Source organism: Coregonus lavaretus (genome assembly GCF_964263955.1).
Source record: "Coregonus lavaretus genome assembly, chromosome: 12".
Lineage (NCBI taxonomy): Eukaryota > Metazoa > Chordata > Actinopteri > Salmoniformes > Salmonidae > Coregonus > Coregonus lavaretus.
Window position 1 is genome coordinate 31,342,883 of NC_139999.1, and position 25,753 is coordinate 31,368,635.

The 25,753-nt window shown below is 43.5% G+C and overlaps 1 protein-coding gene across 1 annotated transcript; it reads left to right on the forward strand.

The window, feature by feature from the left end:
* LOC311138576 (activin receptor type-1B-like) lies at positions 1 to 24,233 on the forward strand. Its single transcript, XM_084173325.1, has 9 exons — positions 1 to 178; positions 20,927 to 21,172; positions 21,418 to 21,684; positions 21,941 to 22,171; positions 22,295 to 22,462; positions 22,865 to 23,021; positions 23,138 to 23,262; positions 23,474 to 23,604; positions 23,964 to 24,233. The coding sequence occupies exons 1-9, from the start codon at positions 88 to 90 to the stop codon at positions 24,087 to 24,089; spliced, it is 1,542 nt and encodes a 513-aa protein (XP_084029451.1). The 5' UTR covers positions 1 to 87; the 3' UTR covers positions 24,090 to 24,233.
* Positions 24,234 to 25,753: the final 1,520 nt, after the last annotated feature.

Sequence of the window (25,753 nt, forward strand, 5' to 3'; positions counted from 1 at the left end):
AAGGCGTCTGTCTGTCTGCTGTCTGGCGGGGGCTGTGTGTTGTATGTCTGCTCCGCTGTCAATACCACACTACTAACCCAAATATTAATGCAATGCAATGGGAAAATAGCGATCATGGCTAAGAAACGCATTTTGTTAACGCTTCTCGTCCTGGTTGGCTTATTCGGAATTTATGATGGTAAGTGTAATGGTTTTCCAGTTGTTTTTATTCTGCCTGTGTGTATTTACTTGCTCGGTTTGTGGCTGGAATTTACATTGCTTAGAAATAGCACAACATGGCGCACGGATTTGGTATCAAGCAAGTCGAGTTAGCTAATTGAACCTGATTGTTTACGGGTAATTGTAATGAAATAGAGAATAAAATATGTCTGCTCCGCTGTCAATACCACACCACTAACCCAAATATTAATGCAATGCAATGGGAGTATAGCGCTCATGTTTGACGTTATGTTTAAATATTATTTATAGCAAGCTAACTAGCTGCTTGAGAATAGCATAACGTTAGCTCTCTGGCCAGTTAGCAGCTAATTGTATGGATACTTGGATCGCCTTAGTAAACATGTCAGACTGAGCACATTTTTTAGGATTTGGGAAGAACAGCCAAGGTTGTCTACCAAGGACCTTCCACCATTCTTTGATACCCATCACAAGAATCCAACAGCAGTGGTTTAACAAATTGCATTGAGTCATCTAATCAAAGTGTAATTAATACATTTAGCTGAATTCTCAAAAGCTAATATGGAAATATTGGTTTATTTATTTATCATAAACGACCAATATTCTATATCATAACATTTTAATGTGCTCACTCAGATTCCTTATAAAGTAAGGTATGAGTTTCTTATTCCCAAATGTGAGTTTATGGTTTTGTCATCATTTTCTGTGATTCTTTTTTTATTTTTTCGTATCTGCTTTTTAACAGTTTCTCTTGGTGTGTGAACTGTAAGCTCTGCACACAAGATAGCTAGTGTCGTGGTTTAAGTGCAGCTCTATACGCTTTTGCTGAGACTACAACATAATGGTTTAGCAAGCTGGAGTCTGAGGCTGACCTATTTAGCTTTCAAGAGCTGCTGTACATTGCGAAACGGGCTATTGTGTGTTTTTCTACCAATCAGCCTGAATTAGTTTATCATTACTGAATAAAATATTAATTTATGAAAAGCATAAATGAGCAAACAGAACTCCGCCTCAGTTCTCCCTCTCCCTGGTCTTTAGCGCTTTTCGTACTTGTAGAGATAAGAGGCTGCAAGGTCTATAAACACTCAGTCCTAGTCTCTCTTGATAAAGCCCTTGATCGTGCACTCATAATGTTTGAATAACATGGATGATATGGTTTGGCTCTACTGTGGTTGGGCGCTTGTGTCTTCAACGTTGTCATATCAAAACAGTGTAAACACAGATTGCATGTATACGGGCCTTTTTATTTTATTCTGGGCAGGGCAGGGCAGGGCATGTATGGAGATTAAAAATGCCCAAACAATGGGGTAATGGAGATTTTCCAGTTTGTTATCTAATCTTCCGGAATGAATGGTGTTAAAAGCCTGGACTAAAATGTCACAGCTTCTCTTTGCAACTTATTGTGAAAGTTTAAGCCTATTTAAACTTTTTAGGCCTGTTTCTTTCTGTGGGCGGATTTGATTGCTCTTCTCAACTTTTGTCACTTAGCCTAATATACCCATTTAAACGTGTCATTTTCTATATGCTTTATCTGTTGAGTCTACAAAGTTTAGTAACTTTAGGAAGATCTAGTTTACCATTATGAGTTGAATAAACCCATTGTTGATGTGATCAATGACAGTCATATTTTTCTCTATGCCTTCTCTGGAAAAAAAATTAAACTCTGTGGATGGTTATGCCCCATACACATCGTGATGTATTTCAGTACGCTATACGTCATCTTCACGCAATCTCGTTCCGCTGCTACTGGACAGAAAGCATAGGGTTTCACAACGCAAGACAAGATGGAGGAGAGCCTAGTCTCCCGTCAGAGATTGCATTTATTTGGGGAGATTGCAAAATATTACCTTTTCATTCAAGACAGGAGAAACATATTGTTTCAGGGGATAATAAAACGTTTAGTTACTTTTTCCTAGACTTGTTTATCTAACTTTCTAGCAAGTCCAGCTAGTTTACAGAGCAGCAAGCTAGCTACAGTAGCTAGCTAAAGAGCTGCAAGACTAGGTTGAAGATACTGTAGCTAGGGACCTCCACCTAATAATGATAATCAAAAACAAACGTAATTACATCACAAACTAAAACAGGAGGCAACAGCCAATATGTATTATTTAACATTAAATAGTACTCACTTATAGGAATAGATAGGCCTAATTGTTTACAAGTCACTAGTTCTCCCATAAAGTCATCGCCGAAAACCATATTTTCATCTTGTTCTGTGGTTTGGTAGCGTCTTGATCATTTCTGTCAACCCGTTAATGCATACAGTTTGACGCATACATTCGATAAATCCAATGTATGCACCACACAGAACGCACTGCAACTGCCTCTGCAACGCAATGCTGCAAGGCAAACGCAGTGTTCCAATGGAAACAAATGTACTTCTGGTGTACCAAAACGCAATGACACAGTCCGGTGTGCTTTGAACACACCGACTGCAGTCATTGCGCAAAATAGTATGCAGCATCATCTAGGTATGTGTGCAACACAAGTTCAACATTCACCTTCTGCCACCATTTCTGTCAACCCGTTTGTTCGAAGCCTTGAAAAGCCAGAAAATACAAACTTGACATTGTGCTTTCTAGAGGGCCTACCTAGTTTATTTTATCAAACGTAATGCTTTGAACACACCGACTGCGTCATTGCGCAAAATGGTATACAGCATCATCTAGATATGTGTGCAAGTTCAATGCTCACCTTCTGCTACCATTTCTGTCAACCCGTTTGTTCTCTGTGATACCACTCCGAAAATCGTTAAAAGAAAAATCACCTTCTAGCAGGAACAGCACCGTATAGTGGTCAGAACCTGGTAATATCAGGATGTAGGATTGGACATAAACCTAACAATGTCAATTACTAATTCCTCTGAACAAGGGGGAAAAAAACATCACCAAATTCACTAGGAATACATTACATAGGATGAAGAAACAATACTCCAAGCCGCAGCTCCATACTACTTATTTGTTGTTGGGATGGGATTGGTGTGGGGGATCCGTGGGTGGCTTTTGACCATTTATTTGGAATCCTCATGTGTTACTCATTAACCAGGTTTCCATCCAACATTGTTTTTGCCAGTATACATGTCATAGAAAAAAATTAATGACAGGCCTGATGGTAAACTTTCCAAATGTCGACAAAACAAAATACACTAGACAAGGTAAGATATTTTTATGCGAGAAATGTCTGTGGAAAAGCTTTTATGTGCAAATATTGATATAATAACCATCATATCGAAATAAACTTGGAGTCACGCGATGACATGTTGTGTGGACCTCTCGCTACAACTTGTTGGGAAAGCATGCAGTTTATCAGGCTACAGATGAAACTCTGGGCTACAGCGTATGTGCCTATACCAGAGTGGGCACACTCACAATATAACACAAAATGTTTTGTGAGAACCATCAGTTGAGTTGAAAATGCGATGGAAACCCATTTCACTTGTATTTATTATTTGGTACATGGGAATTTAACCGCAAAGGGTACCGCACTACGTCATCACGCAAAGCCTTTTATCCGCAACAAGTACATTTGATGGAAACACATCTCTGGTGGGAAAAAGCAGAGTTTAGAATATTCACATGAAAATCTGTCGCCAATTTGATTGAAACCTAGCTACTGTTAAAAATGCATTGGGTCCAAATCAGATGTTATGTACTATAGCCCCGCCGATCCATCACGAGTGGTCTGCCGACGTAATCGTCTGATGTGGTTTCAACAGGCTTCCCGTTGCGACGACCACGAAGATCCATCTGCTAGCACCGGCCCGATAGCACGCACAATCAACAGCCGCGCCACCTGCTTGCCTGTGCTGTAGCAGCCTACAAACTGCTCCCGGACTTACCTATTGCTGTTCACTGGACCTTATGATCACTCAGCTACACATCTGATGCCCGCTGGACTGTTCCTTTACACGGTACCCCATCCTGTTTAGCCTCAGCCCAAACTTTCGTCGCCATTACCAGTTGTTGTCTTAGCCCTCTCGAATAACACCTGTGATTGCGTTATGCCTCTCTCCCATGTCAATATGCCTAGCCTATTGCTGTTTGGGTTAGTTGTTATTGTACTATTTCACTGTAAAGCCCCCAGTCCCGCTCAACCTGCCTCAGATAGCTTCTTTGGCCCACCCCCCATACACGCGGAGACTGGCTCAATCGGTACCTCCAGTGATGCTACCTTTTTCATCGTTACCCAATGCTTAGGTGTACCTCCACTGTACTCATATCCTTCCATATCCTTGTCTGTACATAATGCCCTGAATCTATTCCACAACGCCCGGAAATCTGCCCCGTTTATTCTCTGTACCCAAAGCACTAGAAGACCAGTTCTTAAAGCCTTTAGTCGTATACTTATTATATTCCTCCTCTGGTGATGTAGAGGTTAACACAGGCCCTGTAGCCCCCAGTATCACTCCTACTCCCCAGGCGCTATCATTTGTTGACTTCTGTAACCGTAAAAGCCTTGGTTTCTTGCATGTTAACATCAGAAGCCTCCTCCCCAAGTTTGAGTTATTCACTGCGATAGCACACTCTGCCAACCCTGATGTTCTAGCAGTGTCTGAATCCTGGCTTAGGAAGGCCACCAAATATTCAGAAATGTCCATCCCGAACTACAATATTTTCCATCTAGATAGAATTGCCAAAGGGGGCAGAGTTGCAATCTACTGGAGAGATAGCCTGCAGGCTATCATACTATCCAGGTCTGTGCCCAAACAGTTTGAGCTTCTACTTCTAAAAATCCACCTTTCCAGAAATAAGTCACTCACTGTTGCCGCTTGCTACTGACCCCCCTCAGCCCCCAGTTGTGCCCTGGACACCATATGTGAATTGCTTGTCCCCCATCTATCCTCAGAGTTCGTACTGCTTGGTGACCTAAACTGGGATATGCTTAACACCCCGGCCGTCCTACAATCTAAACTAGATGCCCTCAATCTCACACAAATTATCAAGGAACCTACCAGGTACAACCCTAAATCCGTAAACACGGGCACCCTCATAGATATCATCCTGACTAATTTACCCTCTAAATACACCTCCGCTGTATTCAACCAGGATCTCAGCGATCACTGCCTCATTGCCTGCGTCCGTAATGGGTCCGCGGTCAAACGACCACCCCTCATCACTGTCAAACGCTCCCTAAAACACTTTAGCGAGCAGGCCTTTCTAATTGACCTGGCCCGGGTATCCTGGATGGATATTGACCTCATTCCGTCAGTAGAGGATGCCTGGATGTTCTTCAAAAGTGCTTTCCTCTCCATCTTAAATAAACATGCCCCATTCAAAAAATTCAGAACTAAGAACAGATATAGCCCCTGGTTCACCCCAGACATGACTGCCCTTGACCAGCACAAAAACATCCTGTGGCGTACTGCATTAGCATCGAACAGCCCCCGCGATATGTAACTTTTCAGGGAAGTCAGGAACCAATATACACAATCAGTTAGGAAAGCAAAGGCTAGCTTTTTCAAACAGAAATTTGCATCCTGTAGCACTAACTCCAAAAAGATTTGGGACACTGTAAAGTCCATGGAGAATAAAAGCACCTCCTCCCAGCTACCCACTGCACTGAGGCTAGGAAACACTGTCACCACCGATAAATCTACAATAATCGAGAATTTCAATAAGCATTTTGCTACGGCTGGCCATGCTTTCCACCTGGCTACCCCTACCCCGGCCACCAGCTCTGCACCCTCCGCTGCAACTTGCCCATGCCCCCACCCCCTCGCAACCCCTATTACTAGCCTGTTCAACCTCTCTTTCGTATCGTCTGAGATCCCCAGAGATTGGAAGGCTGCCGCGGTCATCCCCCTCTTCAAAGGGGGTGACACTCTAGATCCAAACTGTTACAGACCTACAGTGAGGGGAAAAAAGTATTTGATCCCCTGCTGATTTTGTACGTTTGCCCACTGACCAAGACATAATCAGTCTATAATTTTAATGGTAGGTTTATTTGAACAGTGAGAGACAGAATAACAACAACAAAATCCAGAAGAACGCATGTCAAAAATGTTATAAATTGATTTGCATTTTAATGAGGGGAAATAAGTATTTGACCCCTCTGCAAAACATGACTTAGTACTTGGTGGCAAAACCCTTGTTGGCAATCACAGAGGTCAGGCGTTTCTTGTAGTTGGCCACCAGGTTTGCACACATCTCAGGAAGGATTTTGTCCCACTCCTCTTTGCAGATCTTCTCCAAGTCATTAAGGTTTCGAGCCTGAGGTTTGGCAACTCGAACCTTCAACTCCCTCCACAGATTTTCTATGGGATTAAGGTCTGGAGACTGGCTAGGCCACTCCAGGACCTTAATGTGCTTCTTCTTGAGCCACTCCTTTGTTGCCTTGGCCGTGTGTTTTGGGTCATTGTCATGCTGGAATACCCATCCACGACCCATTTTCAATGCCCTGGCTGAGGGAAGGAGGTTCTCACCCAAGATTTGACGGTACATGGCGCCGTCCATCATCCCTTTGATGCGGTGAAGTTGTCCTGTCCCCTTAGCAGAAAAACACCCCCAAAACATAACGTTTCCACCTCCCATGTTTGACGGTGGGAATGGTGTTCTTGGGGTCATAGGCAGCATTCCTCCTCCTCCAAACACGGCGAGTTGAGTTGATGCCAAAGAGCTCGATTTTGGTCTCATCTGACCACAACACTTACACCCAGTTCTCCTCTGAATCATTCAGATGTTCATTGGCAAACTTCAGATGGGCCTGTACATGTGCTTTCTTGAGCAGGGGGACCTTGCGGGCGCTGCAGGATTTCAGTCCTTCACAGCGTAGTGTGTTACCAATTGTTTTCTTGGTGAAATATGGTCCCAGCTGCCTGGAGATCATTGACAAGATCCTCCCGTGTAGTTCTAGGCTGATTCCTCAACGTTCTCATGATCATTGCAACTCCACGAGGTGAGATCTTGCATGGAGCCCCAGGCCGAGGGAGATTGACAGTTCTTTTGTCTTTCTTCCATTTGCGAATAATCGCACCAACTGTTGTCACCTTCTCACCAAGCTGCTTGGCGATGGTCTTGTAGCCCATTCCAGCCTTGTGTAGGTCTACAATCTTGACCCTGACATCCTTGGAGAGCTCTTTGGTCTTGGCCATGGTGGAGAGTTTAGAATCTGATTGATTGCTTCTGTGGACAGGTGTCTTTTATACAGGTAACAAACTGAGATTAGGAGCACTCCCTTTAAGAGTGTGCTCCTAATCTCAGCTCGTTACCTGTATAAAAGACACCTGGGAGCCAGAAATCTTTCTGATTTGAGAGGGGGTCAAATACTTATTTCCCTCATTAAAATGCAAATCAATTTATAAAATTTTTGACATGTGTTTTTCTGGATAGTTTTGTTGTTTTGTTGTTCTGTCTCTCACTGTTCAAATAAACCTACCATTAAAATTATAGACTGATAATTTCTTTGTCAGTAGGCAAACGTACAAAATCAGCAGGGGATCAAATACTTTTTGCCTCACTGTACATCCATCTTACCCTGCCTTTCGAAAGTATTTGAAAGCCAAGTTAACAAACAGATCACCAACCACTTCGAATCCCACCGTACCTTCTCCGCTATGCAATCTGGTTTCCAAGCTGGTCATGGGTGCACCTCAGCCATGCTCAAGGTCCTAAACGATATAATAACCGCGATTGATAAAAGACAGTACTTTGCAGCCGTCTTCATCGACCTGGCCAAGGCTTTTAACTCTTGTCAATCACTGCATTCTTATTGGCAGACTAAATAGCCTTGGTTTCTCAACTGACTGCCTCACCTGGTTTACCAACTACTTGTCAGATAGAGTTCAATGTGTCAAATCGGAGGGCCTGTTGTCTGGACCTCTGGCAGTCTCTATGGGGGTGTCACAGGGTTCAATTCTCGGGCTGACTCTATTCTCTGTGTATATCAATGATGTCGCTCTTGCTGCTGGTGACTCTCAGATCCACCTCTACGCAGACGACAACATTTTGTATACATCTGGCCCTTCATTGGACACTGTGTTAACAAACCTCCAAACGAGTTTCAATGCCATACAACACTCCTTCCGTGGCCTCCAACTGCTCTTAAACGCTAGTAAAACTAAATGCATTCTCTTCAATCGAACGATGCTTGCACCCGTCCGCCCGACTAGAATCACTACTCTCGGCTGGTCTGACTTAGAATATGTGGACAACTACAAATACCTAGGTGTCTGGTTAGACCGTAAACTCTCCTTCCAGACTCACATTAAGCATCTCCAATCCAAAGTTAAATCTAGAATTAGCTTCCTGTTTCGCAACAAAGCCTCCTTCACTCATGCTGCTAAACATGCCCTCGTAAAACGGACTATCCTACCGATCCTTGACTTCGGCGATGTAATTTACAAAATAGCTTCCAACACTCAACTCAGCAAATTGGATGTAGTCTATCACAGTGCCATCCGTTTTGTCACCAAAGCCCCATATACTACCCACCATTGTGACCTGTATGCTCTCGTTGGCTGGCCCTCACTACATATTTGTCGCCAAACCCACTGGCTCCAGGTCATCTATAAATCACTTCTAGGCAAATCCCCGCCTTATCTTAGCTCATTGGTCCCCATAGCAACACCCACCCGTAGTATGCGCTCCAGCAGGTATATCTCACTGGTCATCCCCAAAGCCAACACCTCCTTTGGCCGCCATTCCTTCCAGTTCTCTGCTGCAAATGACTGGAACGAACTACAAAATGCTCTGAAGCTGGAGACACTTATCTCCCTCACTATCTTTAAGCATCAGTTGTTATTTATTTTGCTCATATGCACCCCAGTATCTCTATTTGCACATCTATCACTCCAGTGTTAATACTAAATTGTAATTATTTTGCACTATGGCCTTATTTGTATTTTATTTCATCTTTATTTAACCAGGTAAGCCAGTTGAGAACAAGTTCTCATTTACAACTGCGACCTGGCCAAGATAAAGCAAAGCAGTGCAATTAAAAACAACAACACAGAGTTACATAAGGGGTAAAACAAAACATAAAGTCAAAAATACCACAGAAAATATATATACAGTGTGTGCAAATGTAGCAAGTTATGGAGGTAAGGCAGTAAATAGGCCATAGTGCAAAATAATTACAATTAGTATTAACACTGGAATTATATATGTGCAAATAGAGATACTGGGGTGCAAATGAGCAAAAATAAATAACAATATGGGGATGAGGTAGTTGAGTGGGCTAATTACAGATAGGCTGTGTACAGGTGCAGTGATCGGTAAGGTGCTCTGCCAACTGATGCTTAAAGTTAGTGAGGGAGATAAGAGTCTCCAGCTTCAGAGATTTTTGCAGTTCGTTCCAGTCATTGGCAGCAGAGAACTGGAAGGAATGGCGGCCAAAGGAGGTGTTGGCTTTGGGGATGACCAGTGAGATATACCTGCTGGAGCGCATACTACGGGTGGGTGTTGCTATGGTGACCAATGAGCGAAGATAAGGCGGGGATTTGCCTAGCAGTGATTTATAGATGGCCTGGAGCCAGTGGGTTTGGCGACGAATACGTAGTGAGGACCAGTCAACAAGAGCGTACAGGTCACAGTGGTGTGTAGTGTATGGGGCTTTGGAGACAAAACGGATGGCACTGTGATAGACTACATCCAATTTGCTGAGTAGAGTGTTGGAGGCTATTTTGTAAATGACATCGCCGAAGTCAAGGATCGGTAGGATAGTCAGTTTTACGAGGGCATGTTTGGCAGCATGAGTGAAGGAGGCTTTGTTGCGAAATAGGAAGCCGATTCTAGATTTAATTTATTGCCTTTCCTCCATAACTTACTACATTTGCACACACTGTATATAGATTTTCTATTTTCTATTGTGTTATTGACTGTACGTTTTTGTTTATTCCATATGTAACTCTGTTGTTGTTTTTATCGCACTGCTTTGCTTTATCTTGGCCAGGTCGCAGTTGTAATATGAACTTGTTCTCAACTGGCTTACCTGGTTAAATAAAATAAAAATGTATAGATCAAATTATATTTCAACAAAATAATGTTGCAGGAATTCTAATCTTATCTGTTTCTAACTACTGAAATGAATTCAGAACAATCTGAAATGGTGGGTGTCAATCTTGTGCTTTTTGAGGTGGAATGACCCTAATGAAAGTTCACAGAAGTAACAAGTAAAGGTAGACCTATCAATTAGTTATATTGTTTTTACTGATATCAATTGTGTTTATGAATTATTAAGTCATTTAAAACTCTGTAACAGAATTTCTGCAATTGAGTTGGCTACAATGGGAAATCATAGTAGTCTCAAACCATAGTTGGGTCACTTGCTACTGTCCTCCCCTCCACTGGCATACTGTTTTGTTCATTTCTCTCTCCAATTAATGTCACCTTTTCCGGCTGTTGCTGACACCTACCTACCCATGAGCCCCCTCTCTTTCCATTTACTGTAACCTGCATCCTCACCCACTGAGCACCAACCGACACCGGACTTTGAAAGTCCTGTACTGTAGGGTGGAGTAGTGTTCAGTACAGTACACAGAAGAGCACATTTGAGTTGAGTACACTATAATGTGCTGAACAATACTCTACTTTACTGCACTGTACTGAACTCTACTGTATTGTACTGAAGCTCCCCACCCATTCAGCCTGTCTTTTCAAACTCCCTGGTAGTTAGACATAGGAGAAAAAGTACTTTTCAGAATGACAGTTCAGGACCTTACATTTTTCTAGACGCACTGGTGCTCCTAAATTAAAATTCCAGGTCGCAAAGCAAGATATTTAGGTGCATATGTGAGTAAAATGGTCACACTGTAGAGCCCTGCATTCAGAGCCCTGCATTCATATCCATAATTATGAATTTCTGTGTATTACAGATCAGAGACCCATGATCCATTACTGCAATTCTGTTACCGGGTGTAAATCCACTTCACTTAGTGTAGTTCAATAACCAAAATATATATATTTTTCAAACTCAAGGTGTCATGTCATACAGATGTAGGATGCTAATTTGATCACTCTTTTGTTGCTGAGAATTTTCCTGCACAGCAAGAAAAGATAAACTTGTAGTGTATTCAAGGTTTAAGAAGACTTCTTCTAAAGTTTATAATTACCACTTTAAAATGTCAGACTTTATTTATAACGAAAAATGTATTAACCCATACAAGAAAATGATATTAATTCTAATCCATGTAATAATTCACATTTCCTGTTCCTGCAGGATTATTTTCCGGCTATAGCAAACTGGCTCAAATTAAGAACCTACATCTGTAGCTGACACCCCATTCTTTCTGCAGACATCTTTGAATCTTAATTCGGAGCAGATAGGCCTATTTAACAGTTTTTTTGGATAATGTGGTCGCAGGAAAAACTGAGGGAGATTTTACCAAGATTCTGTTACCAAACTTTGCATCTGCATAGTTCTTCCAGTAAATGTGTTTTTGTAAAATGTTCAGTGTAAATTGTTAAAAGTAGTCCTTATTTATAGAGTTGTGTTTTTTTAGTTTGCCATACATTTAAAGTTTTAAATTCTGAGTGTCAGCGCAATTCAGTTACAGTGGAATTGCCCTTAGGCTACATCACAATGTACAAAGCAATACAATGTGCACAGTTTGCCTCTTTTCTCCTTCTCTCCACCCTTTCTTTTCCCCACTCTCCCTCCCCCACTCCCTTCATACAGCCCTGTCACCAAACAATACCTGTACTGTGCTTGACTTCAGTAACACACCAAACCCCCACTTTTAACACAACCATGGCCCTCAAGTGTTCACTCTACCACACTATTTCTTCAACAGTCTTGACGCATCACAGCATTCTCTAAAAACGGAAGAAAAAACACATTGTTTGAAAACATTTCCTCTCACTCACTTTACTCCTACACCACCTCCTTTCTCCCAAGTAAGGCCTAGCCTGTCTGTGTATAAATTGTAAGTTGAATAGCCTATTTATTGTACAGTGGGGAAAAAAAGTATTTAGTCAGCCACCAATTGTGCAAGTTCTCCCACTTAAAAAGATGAGAGAGGCCTGTAATTTTCATCATAGGTACACGTCAACTATGACAGACAAAATGAGGAAAAAAAATCCAGAAAATCACATTGTAGGATTTTTAATGAATTTATTTGCAAATTATGGTGGAAAATAAGTATTTGGTCAATAACAAAAGTTTCTCAATACTTTGTTATATACCCTTTGTTGGCAATGACACAGGTCAAACGTTTTCTGTAAGTCTTCACAAGATTTTCACACACTGTTGCTGGTATTTTGGCCCATTCCTCCATGCTGATCTCCTCTAGAGCAATGATGTTTTGGGGGTGTCGCTGGGCAACACAGACTTTCAACTCCCTCCAAAGATTTTCTATGGGGTTGAGATCTGGAGACTGGCTAGGCCACTCCAGGACCTTGAAATGCTTCTTACGAAGTCACTCCTTCGTTGCCCGGGCGTTGTGTTTGGGATCATTGTCATGCTGAAAGACCCAGCCACGTTTCATCTTCAATGCCCTTGCTGATGGAAGGAGGTATTCACTCAAAATCTCACGATACATGGCCCTATTCATTCTTTCCTTTACATGGATCAGTCGTCCTGGTCCCTTTGCAGAAAAACAGCCCCAAAGCATGATGTTTCCACCCCCATGCTTCACAGTAGGTATGGTGTTCTTTGGATGCAACTCAGCATTCTTTGTCCTTTAAACACGACGAGTTGAGTTTTTACCAAAAAGTAATATTTTGGTTTCATCTGACCATATGACATTCTCGCAATCCTCTTCTGGATCATCCAAATGCACTCTAGCAAACTTCAGACGGGCCTGGACATGTACTGGCTTAAGCAGGGGGACACGTCTGGCACTGCAGGATTTGAGGCCTGGCGGCGTAGTGTGTTACTGATGGTAGGCTTTGTTACTTTGGTCCCAGCTCTCTGCAGGTCATTCACTAGGTCCCCCCGTGTGGTTCTGGGATTTTTGCTCACCGTTCTTGTGATCATTTTGACCCCACGGGGTGAGATCTTGCGTGGAGCCCCAGATCGAGGGAGATTATCAGTGGTCTTGTATGTCTTCCATTTCCTAATAATTGCTCCCACAGTTGATTTCTTCAAACCAAGCTGCTTACCTATTGCAGATTCAGTCTTCCCAGCCTGGTGCAGGTCTACAATTTTGTTTCTGGTGTCCTTTGACAGCTCTTTGGTCTTGGCCATAGTGGAGTTTGGAGTGTGACTGTTTGAGGTTGTGGACTGGTGTCTTTTATACTGATAACAAGTTCAAACAGGTGTCATTAATACAGGTAATGAGTTTAGGACAGAGGAGCCTCTTAAAGAAGAAGTTACAGGTCTGTGAGAGCCAGAAATCTTGCTTGTTTGTAGGTGACCAAATACTTATTTTCCACCATCATTTGCAAATAAATTCATTAAAAATCCTACAATGTGATTTTCAGGATTTTTTTTCTCATTTTGTCTGTCATAGTTGACGTGTACCTATGATGAAAATTACAGGCCTCTCTCATCTTTTTAAGTGGGAGAACTTGCACAATTGGTGGCTGACTAAATAATTTTTTTCCCCACTGTATATGTTTTATTATAGTGCCAGTGAATAACCTTGCCACACATTCCGCACAGGGCCACTTGACGTGTGTTGTGGCGTCTGTGTGTAGTCAGATCTGTGCTCAGATCCGGTATCTTGACACAGATGCAGTTTTGGGGGTGTATTTGAAATATCATCATGGTCCTCCATTTGATCTAAAAGACTTGCATCTAGATTTATAGGAGCCATATTTCCTTTTTAAAGTGCTTTCTTAATCTTAATGGCAAATATACATGTTATGTGAAACTTTCATCAAAAACTATATAAATTCAATAACAACATACAATAACAATCTTCTTGAGTTCATGTGTGCATGTGTGCTGGATCATGGCATGTGTGTGTGCAAAAAAGGTCAGAGGTGTGACTGGATATCAAATGTCCAAAAGGTACCATGGCACTGTTCAGTATCGTAATCACCCCCATGGTAAAAGGATTTACATAGATTTGCCTTTCTTATGGGTCTATTTGAAGTCATATTTAGGCTAACTCATATTTTTGCTTTTTGAAATGTACAAATTGGGGTCGATTTTGAAATGCTCTCATGTATAAGTTAAAAATATACAGTACCAGTCAAAAGTTTGGACACACCTACTCATTCAAGAGTTTTTCTTTATTTTTACTATTTTCTACATTGTAGAATAATAGTGAAGACATCAAAACTATGAAATAACACATATGGAATCATGTAGTAACCAAAAAAGTGTTAAACAAATCAAAATATATTTTGTATTAAAGAAAAACCCTTATGAGTAGGTGTGTCAACTTTTGACTGGTAGTGTGTTTATATAGATATATGCTCACCCCTAATGCATCATCTAGTGATGCCCTTTTACAGTGTGTGTGTGGTCTGTATGAGTCAAGGCCACAGATATGTCATTAAGAAAGGGTTTTCCCCCTCTGACGTAAATTAGAATTGTCCCTGTACTCCCACAGCATAGTAGCTGAAACTGAAAGACCCCCTCAGATAAAAACGGGCAGATGTGTGTGTTAATATCTAAACCACACCAAATAACCCCCCCCCCCCCCCCCCCAAATAACTTCCCTCCACCACTCAAGCCCAGGGGAAGCTTTAAACCACAGCTGTTCCTTGTGCCAAGGTTGGGAGGTGAGAGGGTTCATTCCCTTTTGAAAAAAGAAAATATAAAAAATCCCTGACCTTTAATTTGGCATGTACGTGCCTGTTGATAAACAGCATCAGAGTAAGGAAGCTTAAAGGCAAACAGGTAATTGTGTGTGTTTGTGAAACAGTATGATTTGAGATGTTGTTTGAAGAAGAGCGGTTACAGTGAGTGTGACCAACTCACGTTCCCTAGGTTTGTGATACTTGGAAAGGGAGAGGGATTTAGACAGAGGATGAGAAGGGAGGAGCTGGACAACAAGGGAGCTGGACTAGGTAGTAAGATAAGAAAGCGTAGTTCATGGGATCTGGGAAACGGCCATGTAATTACATTGAGAGACATGCATTTGTAAAATGCTTGCAGCAATGTCTTTTACCACATGAGTCATTCAGTCATTTAAAGAGGTCTGTTTTTCCTTCTTATCTCATTTTCTATCAACTGCATTATCAACTTTTCCGTAGCCGCTCATTGATTTTCAATGTTTTCCCCTCTCAAATTGAGATGATGCATCCTGTCTGAACTCCAAGGACACCTGTGTTAGGGAGTCCTTGGAGTATCTGAGGCCAGTCTTCCATAGGTACTATAACCAGTGGGGCAAATCTAATCGGGGTGTCAGGTAGCCTAGAGCATTGGGCCAATAACGTTACAAGTTCGAATCCCCGAGCCAACAATATGAAAAGTCCACCGATGTGCCCTTGAAATAGGACAAATATAAACACTCACCAAATTATTATTATTATAATCAGATACAAGTTTGGGCCTCCTACCTATTAACTATCAGGTTTTACTGTCTGTTTGAAAATGGGAACTCTTTGAACAGATCTCGCTATGGCCTTTATTGATCAAAGTACAGCATGTTGACATGGAAACATATTTTGTTCCAGCATAGCCTACATGTTCTCACCGATCTGATTAGCATGTTTTCTAATACTAGAGTTTCTCAGGATTGTAGTCTTGCCTCAATGGTCAATCCAACATGTGAACGTAAATATGCCTCCAAACATTCTCACGGACTAAGTACCATGTGAGAAACACACTGCCTGCCTAAGATCACTGAACCTGTGTCTAGAAAGCCAACTAGCTATTGCTATAGAATCAGAAGACTGAGAGCACAGATACAATAACAGCAGCATATGCACCGTGCACAAGCATGCACACGCACACACACTTCCTTTGTATCGAACGGAGTGGGATAGTCGGAGGTAGGGGATGGGGTGAGTAGAGTGGTGTGTTTTTCTGCCTGGTGGCGTCTGAGTGTCTTAATGGGTTGTTCCCTGTCTGGGTGCTGCCTGCCTCGCGCGGCGCTCTTTCCGCCCTCCTCGTCTAGAGTAACACCTCCAACCTCAACCCCAGTTTACAGGATGTCTGCAAGTAATAATCCCCTTTCACTTTTTAGCTACTTTACTTTAGCTCTCTCTGTTTTTGAAGCCTTATATTTACAGGGTTCTGGTTACACTTTTAATTAGGCTTCTAGCAACATTTAAGCCTGTTTATCAATATATTTGCAAAAGGACTAACCTTCTGGAAGAATTCTGTGTTTTACATTGTGAAACCAAAAAGCTCATGCTTCCTTCCTTCCTGGGAATGTTTGGGAAATACAAATGCAACAGAGGGTCTGGTGTTTACATTGAGGTCATTTTATAGACTACGATGGAAGAAAACAAATATCGGCATTTCACATCGTGTCACTGTCTAGACTGGGTTAATGACAGTCACAGCTGCTCACACAAGTCAACCCCCTCCTCTGTACAAACCACTACTACAACCCCCTCCCCTTCGCCCCAAAACCCACCAACGTTCTCTACCCCCCCCCCCCCCCCCAAAAAAAAGCCATCGCCGCCGGGGTTTAAAACACATTGAACGCCCCTTCTCTGCCTTTACTTTTATTTAATTTTTTCCTCCCCCTTGCCATCTAGTTTTCAGGACTAGGCTGCCTGCGGCTAATCCCAAACCTCCAGTACAGACAACAAACTCCTAAAAACTTTAGGGGTTCCCCCTTTCGTCTTATCCCCGCTCCCTGTACTCAGGAAGCTGACCTGGAGGATGGCTTAACCCAACAACTACATTCTTGGTTCACTCCCCTACCCCCACTGATCTCAGCTCAGTCTGGGTTGGTCAAATTCCCTGTAATCGCCACACAAAGGGCCAGTGTGATGTTGATTAAGGATTATGAAATTGTATGGGCAAAGTCCACTTTTGACTATAGTAACACTGTCAGTAGAGCACCACTATTTAAAAGCAAGCTGTCTGCACTAAACAGAGAGACCTTTTGTCTTTGAACCGCACTTCCCTCATGTATGTCTACCATTCTAGAGGCTGTATGTTGAGAGTATCACATTACCCAGATGTCTTTGAACTTTCTTGTGATGTCTGCATGTGCAATAACTTGTAAAATTGCTTCTCATTCAAAGTGTGTGTGTGTGTGCGTCCTTTCTGTGATCTGGTTCACCCAAAGAGACCTCACTGCATGCTGTGCTGACCTTGCTGTCTGACAGACCTGTGAAAATCTCTCAAGCCCCCCACACAGATGTCTACATTTACATTTACATTTACGTCATTTAGCAGACGCTCTTATCCAGAGCGACTTACAAATTGGTGCATTCACCCTATAGCCAGTGCACCACTTTACTTTTTTTTTAGGGGGGGGGGGGGGGTTAGAAGGATGACTTTATCCTATCCCAGGTATTCCTTAAAGAGATGGGGTTTCAAATGTCTCCGGAAGGTGGTGAGTGACTCCGCTGTCCTGGCGTCGTGAGGGAGCTTGTTCCACCATTGGGGTGCCAGAGCAGCGAACAGTTTTGACTGGGCTGAGCGGGAACTATGCTTCCGCAGAGGAAGGGGAGCCAGCAGGCCAGAGGTGGATGAACGCAATGCCCTCGTTTGGGTGTAGGGACTGATCAGAGCCTGAAGGTACGGAGGTGCCGTTCCCCTCACAGCTCCATAGGCAAGCACCATGGACTTGTAACAGATGCGAGCTTCAACTGGAAGCCAGTGGAGTGTGCGGAGGAGCGGGGTGACGTGAGAGAACTTGGGAAGGTTGAACACCAGACGGGCTGCGGCATTCTGGATGAGTTGTAGGGGTTTAATGGCACAGGCAGGGAGCCCGGCCAACAGCGAGTTGCAGTAATCCAGACGGGAGATGACAAGTGCCTGGATTAGGACCTGTGCCGCTTCCTGTGTAAGGCAGGGTCGTACTCTCCGAATGTTGTAGAGCATGAACCTGCAGGATCGGGTCACCGCCTTGATGTTAGCGGAGAACGACAGGGTGTTGTCCAGGGTCACGCCAAGGCTCTTCGCACTCTGGGAGGAGGACACAACGGAGTTGTCAACCGTGATGGCGAGATCATGGAACGGGCAGTCCTTCCCCGGGAGGAAGAGCAGCTCCGTCTTGCCAAGGTTCAGCTTGAGGTGGTGATCCGTCATCCATACTGATATGTCTGCCAGACATGCAGAGATGCGATTCGCCACCTGGTTATCAGAAGGGGGAAAGGAGAAGATTAGTTGTGTATCGTCAGCGTAGCAATGATAGGAGAGGCCATGTGAGGATATGACAGAGCCAAGTGACTTGGTGTATAGAGCGAACAGGAGAGGGCCTAGAACTGAGCCCTGGGGGACACCAGTGGTGAGAGCACGTGGTGCGGAGACAGCTTCTCGCCACGCCACTTGGTAGGAGCGACCGATCAGGTAGGACGCAATCCAAGAGTGAGCCGCGCCGGAGATGCCCAGCTCGGAGAGGGTGGAGAGGAGGATCTGATGGTTCACAGTATCAAAGGCAGCAGACAGGTCTAGAAGGACAAGAGCAGAGGAGAGAGAGTTAGCTTTAGCAGTGCGGAGAGCCTCCGTGACACAGAGAAGAGCAGTCTCAGTTGAATGACCAGTCCTGAAACCTGACTGGTTTGGATCAAGAAGGTAATTCTGAGAGAGATAGCAAGAGAGTTGGCTAAAGACGGCACGCTCAATAGTTTTGGAAAGAAAAGAAAGAAGGGATACTGGTCTGTAGTTGTTGACATCAGAGGGATCAAGTGTTGGTTTTTTGAGAAGGGGTGCAACTCTCGCTCTCTTGAAGACGGAAGGGACATAGCCAGCGGTCAAGGATGAGTTGATCAGCGAGGTGAGGTAGGCGAGAATGTGGCAAAGAGCTTCCTAGGGTTAGAGGCAGATGCTTGGAATTTAGAGTGGTAGAAAGTGGCCTTAGCAGCAGAAACAGATGAAGAAAATGTAGAGAGGAGGGAGTGAAAAGATGCCAGGTCCGCAGGGAGTCTAGTTTTCTTCCATTTCCGCTCCCTGCCCATGTCTACTGAACTGGGTTGATATTGTGTGATTTTTATCCAAAAACCTGTTTCAGGCTAGGAGCTCAGGTGAAAGAGTTACGTGAGGTGCAGGTTATTAACTGTTTATGGCATTGAAGGAAAGTCAGTCACAAAAGTAGGCTAGAAAAGTGTAACTTACCTAAATGTTAACTTTTCGATAAGTTCTGCTGATCACTCAAATCTTTCTCTTTTCTCCTTAGCTAGCTAAAATAAATGAAGGCTCTGTCCTGTTTAGAAACAGAACTAGGCTACGTTAGCTTGAACTAGCTACTTGCTTTAGCGTTGGCTGGCTAGCTAGCTATGAAACTTGTGGACAAGAGGCTAATTAGGAGGAGAGGAATATTATGAAATGTTTGAGAGGAACCTTCAAACAATTTAAAGAAAAAAATGCCATTAAAGCTATCTCCATTTTAAAGTAATACATTTTCTTATTCTTTTGATGTTTGGAAAAAATGTAAAGCTAATATTTGTTATTTACCGCCACCAGCAGTGCTGGAGTCTTGAACCAAATCGTGCGCGTCACCAGATGGCAGTGATATAGTTTAAAGCCATCTACAAACTAGGCAAACCAATTTAAAGAAAAAGACAAGTTAGGAATCCCCGCCTAGTTGACTACTTTAAAATGGTGGAAGCCCTCAATGTCCAAGCAAAAACGGGTTATTTTCAAGTAGAGATCTCAATCCATCTCTGGAATGGCTACAATTGTTTCCCTGCCCGCCGCCGAACGTGTCTTTTGAAATGGCCTGCTTTGGCGAGCAGTTTGATTACCGTTGATACTCTATTTCTGGGATGAACCACCTCTGTAGGGTAGGGGTGTTGTTGCACTGTCTTGTACTCTTGTGATTTTAAAAACACCATTAGCAAATAGGGTCAATTTAGTGACAGTCTGGGATAAAAACATGTTTGTCCCCATCTGGAATGGTTTCAAACAACACATCTCTCTGCGTGTGCTTAGTTTTGTGAAATGCTGCCATTTGGGGCATGATAAATAACATTTCTGAGAGGTATAGTTCAAAAGATTATTAAAGGTTCATCAAACTAAAGGGTTGCTTTCCTCTTCAACAACTAAAGACTTGTACAATGCACACAATGTCAACTTAGTCCTAGTCCCTGTGACCCAAAATACTCAATATGTTGAATCACTCTCTGGTACCTTCTCTATCCTGCTTTATCAAAAGATACAGTTCTCTTAAAATGTCGGGCTATTTTCTAATAAACTCACTGGCTATTATTTCGAAGTGTCCTTAGAAATGCAATGTGTTCTCCAAAAGAAAAGCTGAAAGAGTTTGGGTATTCTCTGGGAAATGGTGTTCATTTGGAGGAAGATTTTAATAAACACACCGTAAATCTGTTTTTCTTTAGTCCTATGCTTTAGCTTACAGGTGTATACTGGTGCCAGTATAAAAGAAATAGAGCCCGTACACTCATAAGCTCCACCATGTTCTATGAGAATAATAGAACATGGTGGAGCTTATGAGTGTACGGGCTCTATTTATTTTATACTGACTTTTTTTCGGCCCTGCACCCCACTAAAGGATGTGCGTTTGATCACGGTTGACTAAATTGGTGCCAGGGAAATGTAATGGTCAAAGGGCCCCTGTGTGGTACTGCTGCTGTCTTTGAGCGCCCTCTGCTGTATATAAACTTGCATCTCATACAGTGGAGGAGTGAAATTGTCTTGAAATGGTTTTTATGTGGCAGTGCCGGACACAACTTCTTATACAATTACAGCTTTGAGCGTGTTTTGAGCTTTACCCAAACCGTTATTCAAAAATATTGAAATAATAATATATATATCTCTCTCTCTCTCTGTACAGCTTTGTGGTGTAACTGCACCACAGCCCAGTGTGAAAAAACTGGCTCCCAGTGTGAGACAGACGGGGCCTGCATGGCCTCCACGTCCTTCATCGACGGCCAGGAGCAGCACATCCGTATCTGCATCACCCGGGACAAGCTGGTGCCCCCGGGCCAACCCTTCTACTGTCTGAGCGCTGAGGGCCTCCTCAACACACACTGCTGCTACACTAACTACTGCAACAGCCTCGACCTCAAAGTGCCCTCTGGTGAGCCACACTCTCTCTCTCTCGCTCTGGCTCGACACTGGTCATGGAATATAAGCTGTTCACCACCACACACAAGCGCATGTCCCAGGCTGCTTATACACACCCCCACGTTACGACCCACAGGGCTAGGATGTCTGCTACAATAGAGGACAAGGGTCTCAAACACAGTTCAGTGAGTTGTGTTACGTTTACTGATTAAATGTGAAATATGTATTTACTCTTATTCTTTCTCTTCCCTCTCTCAGTGACGTCGCGGCCGGGCCTGGGGGGCGGCTTTGGCCCTGATGGGAAATGGGGTCTAGTGGAGCTGGTGGCAGTGATCGCAGGGCCCGTCTTCCTGCTGTGTGTGCTGCTAATCATGGGTGTGTTCCTGTTCCAGTACCACCAGAGGGCCTACAGCCACAGGCAGAGGCTGGAGGTGGAGGACCCCTCCTGTGACCACCTCTACATGGCCAAGGACAAGACCCTGCAGGATCTCATCTATGACATGTCCACCTCTGGATCAGGCTCCGGTCAGTACAGCAAAGCTAGGGCTCTGATCTATTCAAGCAGTCATAAAACAGGAAAAAATGTAATTAGTGACTGTAGCTTTAATGATGTCTTCCATAGAAGAAAACAAACTCCATAGGGGGAAATGTGGTTGATATTCTGCGGTTGATATAAGGCATGTGTCACAATGTGATTGTCTGACTATATATTCCTCTTTCTTTTTGCCTTGTCTCTGTGTCCCGTATGCCTCTGTCCTCTCCGTCCTCTGTCTCTGTGCAGGCCTCCCTCTGTTTGTCCAGCGGACAGTGGCCAGGACCATCGTGCTGCAGGAGATTATAGGGAAAGGGCGTTTCGGTGAGGTGTGGCGGGGCCGCTGGAGAGGAGGAGACGTGGCGGTGAAGATCTTCTCGTCCAGAGAGGAGCGCTCCTGGTTCCGCGAGGCCGAGATCTACCAGACCATCATGCTGCGTCACGAAAACATCCTGGGATTCATCGCCGCCGACAACAAAGGTAACAAAACACTGGCCCTCGTCCTATGACATCACAACAAATATTCCCCTTCAGGTCAGTTTTTCAGGTCAGGTCTGAAAAATTGGTCTCTGAACTTATCGTCCATCTCTCTTTCTGTCATAGATAATGGCACATGGACCCAGCTGTGGCTGGTGTCAGACTACCACGAGTACGGCTCTTTGTTTGACTACCTGAACCGCTACTCCATCACCATTGAGGGAATGATCAAACTGTCACTGTCCGCTGCCAGCGGCCTGGCACACCTGCACATGGAGATCCTGGGCACACAGGGTGAGTGTGTGCCTCTGTAAATGTAGGCCATGTTTCCTAGGCGTTAGGAAACTCCAGCTCTCCCATTCAGCCTGGTGGCAGTCTGGGTTATGGATCTGCCCAGTATGAGTTACAAAGCAGCCCCTCTAAACTAAAGCATCTCTGAGTGCACTGACTCAGAGCAACCCAGACCAACAGAGATTTTCCATGACAGGTCATTCAGGAAGAACATTTACATTTTTGTCGACTGTAGCATACAATGGTAAACTGCAGATATCCATGATTAATGTTTGATTTAAATGAATTGGACAACATAAAACACAAGTTTCACACAAACATGTTAATGATCAGTTACATTAGTTCCATTGATTGCCAGGAATGCAGTAATTGTCAGGTAGGCTAACTCTCTTGGCCCTACTCTAGGTAAGCCTGGTATTGCCCACCGGGACCTCAAGTCTAAGAACATCCTGGTGAAGAAAAACAGTACCTGTGCCATCGCTGACTTGGGGCTGGCCGTGCGCCACGAGTCCACCACCGACACCATAGACATCGCCCCCAACCAGAGAGTGGGCACAAAGAGGTACAAACACACACATATCCTCAACCTTAAGAAGTACTTGATTTCTCAACTTCACCCTCAGACCTTACAACCCTCATGCCATCCCAGCTTAATAAAAACACATTTCTCTCTTTCAGGTACATGGCCCCTGAGGTTCTGGATGAGAGTATCAACATGAGGCACTTTGATTCGTTTAAGTGTGCAGACATCTACGCTCTGGGGCTGGTTTACTGGGAGATTGCACGCCGCTGCAACGCTGGAGGTCAGACAGGCTCCCCCTCAGCACATTCTGTCTGGTCCCAAATGGTACCCTATTCCCTATATAGTGAACTACTTTTGACCAGGGCCCTATAGTAATGCACTATATAAGGAGAAGGGTGTCATTTGGGAAGCATCTCTATCTCACTGTACTTAAAAGTTTAATTCACCATTGATTAGAAAGATATTGGACCTTACCTGACCTTTGACCCTAGGTATCCACGAGGAGTACCAGCTACCGTACTTTGACCTGGTGCCCTCTGACCCCTCCATAGAGGAGATGAGGAAGCTGGTGTGTGACCAGAAGCTACGGCCCAACGTGCCCAACTGGTGGCAGAGCTACGAGGTAGGGACATGTAGATATGCATGCTCATTTTAAGGTCAATCAAACAATCCTATTATGATAACACAGCAGTCACTCACTAATATGAAAGTGCCACTGGTTTTTTATAAGTATTAAATTATATGCTTGTGTATTTTAAATGAAGTATGTTCATTTGGCGGGCTTGTTCTCTTGGGATGCATTGGTGGTTTTGATAAGCTTGTTTATCCCTGTGCATATCTGCACCATATTTGCATGTATGACTTCCTCTAACCTAATTTTCCTCATGTTCGCTCAACCATTGGTCCAGTTTTCCTGACCAGAGCTTTAGATAGATAAAGTAGTTATCTTCCTCTTTTGTCTCTCCCTCCCCGTCCCCCAAGACCCTGCGTGTGATGGGGAAGATCATGAGGGAGTGTTGGTATGCCAACGGAGCCGCCCGCCTTACTGCCCTGCGCATCAAGAAGACCCTGTCCCAGTTGAGCGTCCAGGAGGATATCAAAGTCTGAGAGGGCCCTATCTGAAAGACCAGAGGAGAGCACTGGGGACCCTGTCCTGCGCTAAAGAATACTGAGAGAGAAAGATAGGGGGACAGGGTCTTTTCAAAGAACGCACAAGCTAGAGAAATAAAATAAGAATGCAATGACGAAAGCAAAATGTTAAAAGAAAAACATTACATGAAAACTCTCCTGCCAGTTTTTTTTAAAGCCACCACCGCCTGAGTTGTGACAAGCCCTACCTCGCCTATTCAGCCAAAACTACTGACAACCCCTGTCATTCCCTTGCCCCAACATATCCCACCATTCTGACCCACAAACCTGTCCCTGCAGCCTCCCTTCTCCGTTATATTCCTACTAAAATGGCTGCCGACTGCAATTACTGATACTACTTCTACTACCGATAATGCCCATGTTAATCTCAATGGCAGGATTTACACTGAGTGTACAAAACATTAAGAACACCTTCCTAATATTGGGGTGGAACCTCCCTCCCTTGCCCTCAGAACAGCCTCAATTAATCTTGACACACACAAACCGGTGCGGCTGGCACCTACTACCATACCCCGTTCAAAGGCACTTCAATCTTTTATCTTGCCCATTCACCCTTTGAATGGCACACATACATGTCTCATGGCTTAAAACTCCTTCTTTAACCTGTCTCCTCCCCTTCATCTACACTAATTGAAGTGAATTTAACAGGTGACATCAATAAGGGATCATACCTTTCACCTGGATTCACCTGGTCAGTCTATGTCATGGAAAGACAATGTTTTGTACACGCAGTGTATACTGTATACAACTGTAGTTAGGAAGAGGATGTGTGTAATTTAATTTTATACAATATTTTTTATTCGATTCACAAGTACCTTTCCCCAAAGACTGTGAAAAGACACTAATGGTTTTACCCTATACATTATTATTATTATTATTATTATTATTTGTTTGTCTTTATACTGTATCAATGCCATGTTGAATCGCTGTTGGCAGATGTCTGACTGTTTTCAATTATGATTTCTTTGTCAGGGAGTGTATATAGGGGGAAGATAAGGTCCGTCTTTGAAAACTGTATACTGATCTCTCCGTTGTCCATACACACTGAGAAATTAATTTTAAAATCCATGAAGACCAAGTCTTCCTCATTAATGGGGACATGTTATGTATGATTTATGGTAGCAGTGGTCTGTGAGTCACAGAGATCAGCTTACTGGTACATAGGTTTACAGCAACTATGTTTCCCATTACAACAACCACTGTTGTGTTTTGTAACTCCTATTGCCTACTTAGAGGCAGGAATGGTCCATACAAACACCTGGCTCTATGGTATTTAATGACGATGGACTGTATAGCCATTTCGCGCGCACACACACTCTCTAATGGTGGGTTGCTGTTATGAATTCGATTTTCTTTCCTCACAATACTTCCATGTGTGTTTCCCCTCAGGTTATATTCTCCCTGGCCAAGCATAACCACAATAACCGTTTAAGGTGAGACTGTGTATATATTACCCTTTTTGATTTGAGTTTCCATTGATATTTGAATAATGTTTTAGAACATTTGACAACAGTTTAACGCTGTTAACTGTTCTTGGATGGGAGACAATGGGTGGGGCTTATTGGTGCTGTCAATCATCCACTGATAAACCAATGTAATATCTCCAAAGCAACACTACTGTA

Coding starts and splice junctions, on each gene's coding strand:
- LOC311138576 (XM_084173325.1), top strand. CDS start 88: ATGCAATGCAATGGGAAAATAGCGATCATGGCTAAGAAACGCATTTTG. Junction 179..20,926: donor CTTATTCGGAATTTATGATG/GTAAGTGTAATG, acceptor CTCTCTGTACAG/CTTTGTGGTGTAACTGCACC. Junction 23,605..23,963: donor ACTGGTGGCAGAGCTACGAG/GTAGGGACATGT, acceptor CCGTCCCCCAAG/ACCCTGCGTGTGATGGGGAA.